This window comes from Saccopteryx leptura, chromosome 3 (assembly GCF_036850995.1).
Source record: "Saccopteryx leptura isolate mSacLep1 chromosome 3, mSacLep1_pri_phased_curated, whole genome shotgun sequence".
Classification (NCBI taxonomy): domain Eukaryota; kingdom Metazoa; phylum Chordata; class Mammalia; order Chiroptera; family Emballonuridae; genus Saccopteryx; species Saccopteryx leptura.
The window spans coordinates 288154538-288164309 of NC_089505.1; the positions used below are offsets into that span (position 1 = coordinate 288154538).

The 9772-nt window shown below is 55.7% G+C and overlaps 1 protein-coding gene across 2 annotated transcripts; it reads left to right on the forward strand.

Annotated features, from left to right (window-relative positions):
- The first annotated feature begins 279 nt into the window (after positions 1 to 279).
- SLC30A3 (solute carrier family 30 member 3) lies at positions 280 to 9488 on the forward strand. 2 transcript variants are annotated; one of them, XM_066372409.1, is made up of 9 exons: positions 280 to 541; positions 3253 to 3389; positions 4880 to 5061; positions 5493 to 5639; positions 5736 to 5889; positions 6450 to 6648; positions 6892 to 6997; positions 7251 to 7385; positions 8671 to 9488. In XM_066372409.1, the coding sequence occupies exons 3-9, from the start codon at positions 4932 to 4934 to the stop codon at positions 8817 to 8819; spliced, it is 1020 nt and encodes a 339-aa protein (XP_066228506.1). In that variant the 5' UTR covers positions 280 to 541; positions 3253 to 3389; positions 4880 to 4931; the 3' UTR covers positions 8820 to 9488. The 2 variants fall into 2 exon arrangements, with proteins under 2 accessions (XP_066228506.1, XP_066228505.1); XM_066372408.1 differs by lacking the exon at positions 3253 to 3389.
- Positions 9489 to 9772: the final 284 nt, after the last annotated feature.

Here is a 9772-nt window from a genome sequence, read left to right on the forward strand (position 1 = left end):
GGCGGGGGCTGAGTGGAGGCGGGGAAAATCTAGGAGAGGGCGGGGCTATGGAAATTAGGCGTTCCTAGTACCCGCAGTTGACGCCAAGGGCTTCCACCGCCCCCACCTGGCTCAGGCGCTAGTCAAAGGGGCTTTGACTGTGGGAGGGGGGGAGGGGGGGAGGGGGGAGGAGAGGGCTACGGGGGCGGGACTTTGGCGTGGGGGAAGAGGCTGGGGAGCCTGGGGGCGGGGCTTGAGGAGCTTGCCCCCACGCGGGGCGGGGCTCCCACAGCCGCGGGATCTGCAGTTCGGACTCCCAGCGCCACAGTCGCCGCAGTTCCATCCACTCTGGTGGCCCCACTACCTTGCGGGAAGTCCGGGGGTTGGCTGGCCGCTTCGGCTTGGCACGGAGCCGGCCCGGCCTCTCCCTTCCTCGGCGGGGCCTAGACGGTCGGGGCCGCGAGGACATGGAGCCCTCTCCCGCCACGGGGGGCTCGGAGACTACCCGCCTGGTGAGCCCCCGGGACCGCGGCGACGCCGGTGGTGGCCTGCGTTTGAAGAGGTAGGACAGACCTGGGTCAGCCCTCGGCCGGGGAGCGCCACCCTCCTGCCTTCCGTCTATTTCGTTGTCCCCCTCGGCGTGGCCCGGGCCGGATACCCCCGTGCACCGCGACTCCCGCGGTTTGGTGGCGCGCGGAGCCCTGTTCTGCGGCTACACCGAGACCCCGGCCTGCCCCGACCCCCCGCCGCTCAACAGCCCGTTCCGCCTCCTCCCAGCCACCCTCGTTCTCCGGTTCCCGCGAAACGGCTCCCGGGCCCGCCCCCCAAGGCTCTGGACCCCTCCGCTGCCCCCGCCGCGTTTGGCTTCCCGAGTAGCGACCGCCCTCCGTCGGACCGGAGTCCGCGCCGGGTGCCCCGATGTCTGCAGTGCTCCGGGCTCTGGCGGTGGGAGCGCCTCTCTGCCGAGGCTTCGGAGCCCCATCTGCAGGCCCCCAGCCCTCTCCTCCGCGCGCTCGGGCTCAGGGCGTCCCCTCCAGCCGTGGCCAGCTGTGAGCGCCCGGACCCAGGATGGGCCCGGACTCCTCGGCAGGTCTTCCAGGCCCCTGGGGGGCGGGCGGGCACGCACGAGGAAGCGAGGGGGCGACAAGCAAGGAGCAGGTGCGGTCTGGGCGGCAAGGGGTATTCCCGGCGCCGCACAGACGGGGCCGGGGGCGGCGAGGTGTGAAATGAGGCGCTCGGAGCGGCCAGGACAGCGGGCCGGGGGCGGCCGCAGAACCGCCTCCGCGTCCCGCCGGCTTCCCCCGCAGCGCCGGCGGGCTCAGTCCGCCTTGTCTTTCGGAGCGGCCGAGCCAGGCCCTCCTTGCCTACCTTCGCTGGCCATTTTGTCTGTAGGCTGACCGTCCGTTTATCTCTTTTCTCTTCTTCCCCAATCTTTCTGTTTCCCTCCCAGCCCCTCTCCCTTTGTCTCTGATATGGTTCCTCGGTGTGTTTCTGGATCCTTCTCTGGGTTGGGGGCTATAAACCTGGTTGGGTGAGGGAGTGGGTGAGCAGGAGGAGAGAGTTCTCATTCGATTCCTTCCTGCGGGGTACTGCGGACATGGGCAGCTGTGAGGGGCTCCAGCCGTGGCCCTGGCGTTTCTTCACATACCTTTTTGACTGTGCTTCAGATCATCTGCCCTCCCTACATCTCTCTACCCCACTCAATATTGTTTGTTGTTTGTTGGGGGTTTCAGAGGGCTAGGGGGCAAAAACTGCCTTCCCTTCTCTCTAAACTGCATGGACACCCCTTCCCCATACACCCACACCCACACCAGAACAATGACGTTCTTTAGGGCCCGGTTGCTGCAGAACAAAAGGGAGCAGCCTGTTGATGAGTGGCTTCCTTGATGACAGCACTGTGCAGGGTGGTGCGGGAAAGGCATCCTACCCACCGCCCCAAAGCCGCTCAACCTCTGCTCTTCCGAGTACTTCATTCTCATATGACCATTAGTCACCGAATCCTGCAGTATTTTCCCAAAAGGCTCTACCATACCTACATGCCCCTCCTCTCAAATTCTGTGCAGGGCACCACTGGCTTGGTCTGTTGTGGACCCCTCCATCTCCTCTCCTCTCTTCCTCTCAGATTAGTCCATCAGCAAAGTCATCTCAGGGCTCAGGAAATCAATCAGTGTATTCCCCTTTATATTCCTTAGAGTTCATCACTTTTTTCTTTAGCCCTACCCCTGGCTCCTCACTTAAACACCAACCTGAATATCTTGTCATTGTCATTCCAAGGGTCTGGATTCCCTTTTGTCAATCACCTAGGTCTCATCTACATCTCTCCCTCTGCGGAGTTCTCCTCACCTCATTAGAGTTGGTCTCTCCCTCTCCTGTGCTCCAAAGTCCTTTGTTTATAACCCTGCTGGACCTGGCCTCTCCTTGCATAGTAAGTCATTTGTGACACATCTGCCTCTCCTGCTCAACTAGGCTTCAGCATGTGTACACTGCCTGGCACTTCATTTAAGAATGAGGATGGGCCCTGAACAGCTAGCTCAGTTGGTTAGAGTGTCATCCTGGTAGGCCAAAGTTGCAGGTTTGATCCTGGGTCGGGGCACATGCAGGATTCAACCGATGAATGCATAGATAAGTGGAACAACAAATCAGTGTTTCTCTCTCTCAAATCAATAAAATTAAAAAAAAAAATGAGGATGGGTTTCAAAGACACCCTTGTCTGCCTACCTCCTCTGGAAACACACCTAGAATCATACACATCTAGATTCTAAGTCTTGGAAGGGAATTCCAATAAATTAATCTACCCACCAACATTTGATTTTTCCCTTCAAGCACCAAGGGTCCCCCCACTTACCTCATACCTCAATCCACTCACTTGGCAGAGCTCTCCTCAGTCAAAAGGCCCAAGGCACCCTTCCCCACTTGACTGCTGTGACCATGCTTCTATCTGGAGCCTTCATGTTCACTCACAGGCATTCTTGTCACACTTCCGTATTTCTAGGACTGTATTTTTCTTCTTAGGTCCTTTATTCTGTGGAAGGTCCTATCCTTCCTGGGGTTCAGGTTGGGTAGTAATGGGGGTGAGAATTGGGCCAGCAGGGACCTAAAACTCAGTCAGCCTGAGCATCCCCGGACGAGGCCCTCAGCCCCATTCATTTGCCAAGGGAAGCCTATGGCCCTGTGCAGTTAAAGTGGCCTCTGCTGGGTGCTTATGGTCAGACTGAGGTCCAGCTAATGAGTGACAGATTCCAAAGCCTGTGTTCTCAGCTCTGCCATTTCCAGCCACAGCAGTCTGCAACACCATCCTCTCCGTGACAACCCAGCTCTGGAATCTGGCCATTATTCCTCAGACTTTTTGGGTCTCAACATTCCACTCCTCTCTTAAAGAGCCACACTTCAGCCGCATGTCTAGACGGAAGGTGAGGGATCTGGGAGTGGGGGCACAGGAGGCGGGTCTAGGAGGGAGGCACTGAGGCCAGGATCAAGTGTCCAGTCCTGCCGCCCACTTTCACTTTCACACCACCTTCCCTTCATATTGCCGCTGCCTGGTACGCTCACTCCGTCTTTATCAACATACTCCCCATCCTTTAAGGCTCTTCTCATATGGCCTCCTTCAGTTTTTCCGACTTCCTCATTGGAATCAATGTTTCCCTCTATCTGAGCCCTGATGGCACTTGCACTGCTGTAAGGGCTGTAGCTACCTTCTGCTTATACAATTTGTCGTGTCCACCAGAAGCTCGCAGAGACAAAATCCAGGAAGGATTTTGTTTGATGATTTGCTCATTTTGTATGCCTAATAGTGCCTATCATAATGAGCTTATTTGGTTGGAATCTAGTCTCAACTCTACCACTAACTAGCTGTGTGGCCCCAATAAGTCCTTTCCCTCTCTGTGCCTCATATTTCTACTTCTTTTTTTGAATCACTGACTTGCTTTTAATTAGTTTTCATTCTAGAGCTTTTTTTTAATTGTATTTATTGATTTTACAGAGAGAGAAGGGGGATGGAATGAGAAGTATAAACTCATAGTTGCTTTACTTTAATTGTTCATTGATTGCTTATCATATGTGCCTTGACCAGGCAAGCCCAGGGTTTCTAACCTGTGACCTCAGTGTTCCAGGTTGATGTTCTATCCACTGTACCACCACAGGCCAGGCAACTCTAACGCTTTTAAAAGTGGGATCAATCAGAAGGCAAGGGTATAGGGAAATAATTTTTCAACACTTCTCTTGTAAACTCATGTTTTAGATTCCTTTTTAGAGTAAAATAGGCCTGTTTTAGATTAAAATTACCTGTTTACAGGTAATTTGAGTTTTAAAAACTCCATGTTTTTGGTCCTGGCTGGATAGCTCAGTTGGTTAGAGCATTGTCTGGAAGTGCAGAGGTTGCCAGTTTGATCCCTGGTCAGATCGATGCTCCTGTCTCTCGCTCGCTCTTTCCCTTTCTCTCTCTCAAACCGATAAAATAAACATAAAGAAAATATAAAACTCCATGCTTTGTCACTGTGCTCAAGCTTGGCTGCCGCAATTAGCTAGAAAGCTGAGGACCCTTTTTCCTTGCGTCTGCACTGGAACCTTAGGAGCAGACAGAAACTGCTTCTGGTCTGTCAAATAGATGCACGCCTTGTACTTCTAGTTTCATTAATAAGGTAGTAGACTGGGCCGTCTGTAAGGTGCTTTCCAGCCATGAACTGTGTATGAAAAGAAAAGGAAGGCTGGGATCTGAGTGTTCGTTTAGGCCCCATCTCTCGTTGGTCCTTTGCCCACAAGGCCCGGGTTTGACCAGACCTTGGGTGGGAGTGGGAGATAGGCCACACCTGATGAAGCCGAGTCTGTAGGATCCAGGATCTGAGCGTGAGGAGCAGGTCAGCCGGTAGGCCAGGCCCCCGGAGAACCATGTTGCCCGCCTCAGTCTCTTCACAGAGCCCACAGAGCCCCTCCCCGAGGAGCACAAACCTGTGGAGATGCCCGCCCACCACTGCCACAGCGACCCCCTGCCACAGCCGGGGCTCACCCCGGAGAGGCTGCAGGCGCAGAGGCAGCTGTGCGCCGCCTGCGCTGTGTGCTGCGTCTTCATGGCCGGGGAGGTGGTCGGTGAGTTGGAGAGCTGCTCCTCCAGTGCCGTCCCCCCGACAGCGCCTAAGCCACTCTCCCCTCACAGTCCTGGGGTGTTTCTGGGTGGCGATGCAAAGAAGGTAGGGATGGCTGGGGCGTGGGAGTTGGGTGCCCAGAGCTCCAGACGTGGGAGAGAGCGAGAGATGGCACCAGGAGAAATTCAGGGCGAGGTCCCGGGTGACTTCTGTATTAACTACTCTTTTAAAAGCCCTATTTTCTTATTAAAATATGTCACTGTAGGAAAACTAGAAAATATGGATGAGTGAAAAGAAGAAAATAAAAACTATCTGTAATCCCATCACCAGAGAAAATCACAGTTCACATTTTGGTGCCTGCCTCCCAATCTCATTTCCATGCCCATGCACCGCCCTGAACATGGAGCCAGACCGCGTGTTGCTTTACCCTTGCAGGTGGGTACCTGGCACACAGCCTGGCCATTATGACCGATGCAGCCCACCTGCTGGCGGACGTGGGCAGCATGATGGGCAGCCTCTTCTCCCTTTGGCTCTCTACCCGTCCAGCCACCCGCACCATGACCTTCGGCTGGCACCGCTCAGGTAAGGCTCCTGCATGAGCTGGTGACCCTCCAGTCTTGCCAGATGGTACCGCCCAGGGTCCAGGGCAGGACTCTGATAGCTTGTCTCCACCTGCAGAGACTCTGGGGGCTCTGGCCTCTGTGGTCTCCCTCTGGATGGTCACTGGCATCCTCCTGTACCTGGCCTTCATCCGCCTGCTGCACAGCGACTACCACATTGAGGGGGGCGCCATGCTGCTGACCGCCAGCATCGCAGTTTGTGCCAATCTGCTGTACGTTCCAGTATGGAGCAGGCACCTGGTGGGGGTCAGGGCAAGGGGTCCTCCTCCAGGCCGGGAGAGCTGCCCCTCCCCTCACAGACAGGTGACACAAACAGTTCTCAGCAATCTGCCCTGGGAATGCCTGAGAAGGGACTGGGATAGAGACCTAAAATTCAGAGTCAACAGACACTTGTTAAGGGCCCACTGTGTAGCAGCCGCTCTTGTTGGGGACTTTATCAGTATTCTCTCATTTAAAGCTTACAACTGCTCCCTGAGGTGGGTTGTATTGCCCCTATATACAGTTAATGAATTAGATCCAAGACGTGACCAGGTGGCTTGCCCAGGCCACATAGCTGTTTAGGTAGCAGGACTAGCGCTTGCATCCAAATATCTGGCACCATATGCTGTAGTCTTGCCCCCAGGCCGTACTCTTTGTTTTCTTCCTGGGGCTGAGAAAACAGGGAGAGAATAGGGGGAGAAGGGTGCTGCGGGACGAGAGGAGGTGGTGTGGCAACAGGCAGAGGAGGCTGGGAGCAGGCCCCCTGTGCTGAGCTGCTCTGCTTCCCCCTCAGAATGGCCTTTGTGCTGCACCAGGCCGGGCCCCCCCACAGCCATGGGTCTAGGGGGGCTGAGTATGCACCGCTGGAGGAGGGGCCTGGGGAGTCCCTGCCCCTGGGGAACACCAGCGTCCGGGCGGCCTTTGTGCATGTGCTGGGGGATCTCCTGCAGAGCCTTGGGGTGCTGGTCGCCTCCATCCTCATCTACTTCAAGGTACCGTCCATCAGGCCTGCCCCAGCTTTCCTCCCCCACTTCTACATTCCCCTCCTTCCCGGGACCCCCAGCCTCCTTCCCCCACTCCAGCTCCTAGCTCCCCAGGACTCCAGCCTAGGGTCATGGTTCCCTTTCCTAAGCAGGGCTCTCAGGGGCTTGCTAGGTCCGGTGTGTGCAGGATATCCCTAGATCTTCCTCTGAAACGTTCCTGGTTCCCAGGCTTACGGGTCTCTCTCTCTCCAGCCTCAGTGCAAGGCAGCTGACCCCATCAGCACCTTCCTCTTCTCTATTTTTGCCCTCGGGTCCACGGCTCCCACCCTCCGAGATGTTCTTCGTGTCCTCATGGAAGGTGAATCAGACCCCACTGCTCCCCACCCCTTGGGCCCCATCTGACCTTGCTCTGGCACTGGCACCTCTTTTCTCTAATAAGTATGGGAAAAGGCTGGGGCCATGAGGCCTGTTGCTGGAAGGAGGATTCAGACACAGGGTGAATTGTGGGGGTCAACAGGGTGAGCGGGTACAGGATGGGGTAGGTGGAGTCTGGTGGCTGCCTCTGGGCATGAGCAGCTCCAGAAGTAAGGCTTGGTGGGTGCTGCTTGCAGGTACCCCCCGAAATATAGGGTTTGAGCCGGTGAGAGACACACTATTGTCAGTGCCAGGAGTCCGGTCCACTCATGAGCTACACCTGTGGTCCCTGACGCTCACTTACCACGTTGCCTCTGCGCATCTGGCCATCGGTGAGTCCACATAGGGCCCATCCAGTTACTCCTAGAAACACGCCTTCCCTCCACTCCCCTCCAAACGTAGGAAGATAATCTGAAATACTGGGATTGTTTCAGTCTCTCTGTCTCTGTCCATCTCCCTGTCCCTGTCTCTCACATGAGGGTGTCCTGCAGGGAGGCTTTACTCTCTAAGGTAGTACAGGGAACCAGGAGCCCCTTACTAGATCACTGGTATCCACGCGGGATGGGGACTAGGGATGGGACACAGGTAGGTAAACTCCAATACCTCCACTCAGGGGGTTGCCACATAACTACTAAAAATGATGATTATGAAGACTGTGTGAAAACTAGGGAAACTGTTTATGGTATAATGCTAAGAGGAAAAAGCTGAATATAAAATTATATCTACATTATGACTCAACTATTAAAAATATATACGGTGACTCAAGCTGACAAAGGATTTTTGAGTTTCTTCCAGATGCAAGAAGCAATCAGAGACATGTAATTTAGATGCCAAAAATATTATACTTTGTGGGATATTTGATGATAGCTCTAGAGGGACAGTGGGGCAGAATATTTTTTTTTTTTTTCTTTCATTTTTCTGAAGCTGGAAACAGGGAGAGACAGTCAGACAGACTCCCGCATGCGCCCGACCGGGATCCACCCGGCACGCCCACCAGGGGCGACGCTCTGCCCACCAGGGGGCGATGCTCTGCCCATCCTGGGCGTCGCCATGTTGCGACCAGAGCCACTCTAGCGCCTGAGGCAGAGGCCACAGAGCCATCCCCAGCGCCCGGGCCATCCTTGCTCCAATGGAGCCTTGGCTGCGGGAGGGGAAGAGAGAGACAGAGAGGAAAGTGCGGCGGAGGGATGGAGAAGCAAATGGGCGCTTCTCCTGTGTGCCCTGGCCGGGAATCGAACCCGGGTCCTCCGCACGCTAGGCCGACGCTCTACCGCTGAGCCAACCGGCCAGGGCCCAGAATATTTAACATCTGGGTTGTCTTGGGAAATCGGGTGGCCTGGCTGCTGAAATACAACTGTGTGCTGATACTCAAAGGGCAGAGGAGAATAGAAAAGTAAGAACAATTTAGTGTTAGCATGGTCGATTCAGGGTGAGTCTCAACCCTTTCTTTGACATTTTTATGCTTTTCATACAACACAGAAAGCAAATAAAGCTCCCCTCAAAGCCTGGCTTTAATGCTGTGCAAGCCCCTGGGTCCCCCTCACTGGTCCTTATCTGGGTCCCAGCCTGGTTCCCGACTCCCCTGGGAACCTGCCGCCTCTTATCACTCCCCCACAGACTCCACAGCAGACCCAGAAGCTGTCCTGGCCGAAGCCACATCCCGGCTCCGCTCCCGGTTTGGATTCTCCAGCTCTACCCTGCAGGTCGAGCAGTACCAGCCTGAGATGGCCCAGTGCCTGCGCTGCCAGGAGCCTCCCCGAGCCTGAGCCGGCCCTGCCCTCACCCCACTGCCAGGCCCTGGCTCAACCCTGGACTCTCAGCAGCTGCCTCCCTGCTCACAGAAGGGACAGAGCTTGGCCCTTACCCCTTCCTCTTTCCCTCTCCCTCCTTCCTCCTGCCAACTCCCCAGCCCCCAGCCCCAGTGGGCAAAACCAAAGTATGGGGGTGGGGGAGAATGGGGTGGGAGTTGGGCTGAACAGGGAATCAGTATAGTGGGAACTGGGGGTGGAAGTCCTGTGGTCCTGGTTCCCCCCAGTCTGGGGAGCCGCGAGCATCCTTTCTGTGCAATTCATTTGTCTGTGTGGCAGGCTGGCTGACTGGGGCATCTGCCTGTCTGTGTGCTGTCGTGCCTATGCCTGGGGGAGGTCAGCAGGGGCCCCTCCCCACGTGGCCCTCGCTCTGTCTATGCAGGAGCCCCAAAACTTGCACTTTGTCCGTGTGTTCTGGCCCTGTGGTTTTGTGTATATGTGTGTGTGTTTCTTGGTGCTGTGGCCTGTGTGTCTCTGTGCCTTTGTGCTGTGCTATGGTCTCTATGAGTCTGCACCATCCATGTGTTCGTTTGGGGGGGGTCTTTGTTCATCCCTCTGTTGGTGCTGTGCCCTCAGCTATCCCAGAGAGAGGGAGGACGCTGCTACAGCTCCACCAATAAACTTGTGTCTCACTGCATCTTTCCGCTCCTGTGCTGACTCCCAGGAAGGGGAAACAGAATCAGTCATCTGAGCACTGACAGAATCCTGTAGTCCAAGTGACCTTCCACAGCTCTCCGGCCCCTTCCCAGCCCCTCCACCCTCTCCATCATCAAATAAACATTCCAGTGATGGAGGCTAAACCTGCCAGGCTCTTAACCATCTTGCCCTATTCACAGCGTGCTGGAGCCTGGGTCCTTGGTTCAGGGACAGACCCCCTGTGCCCTGGGCTTGGCTGTCAGAGAAAGCTGGAA

Excerpts from the sequence above, each read along its gene's own strand:
- SLC30A3 (XM_066372408.1), top strand. The coding sequence starts at position 447 with ATGGAGCCCTCTCCCGCCACGGGGGGCTCGGAGACTACCCGCCTGGTG. Across the intron at positions 5,890-6,449 it reads GCAGTTTGTGCCAATCTGCT|AATGGCCTTTGTGCTGCACC; the intron begins GTACGTTCCAGT and ends CTTCCCCCTCAG. Across the intron at positions 7,386-8,670 it reads CTCTGCGCATCTGGCCATCG|ACTCCACAGCAGACCCAGAA; the intron begins GTGAGTCCACAT and ends ACTCCCCCACAG.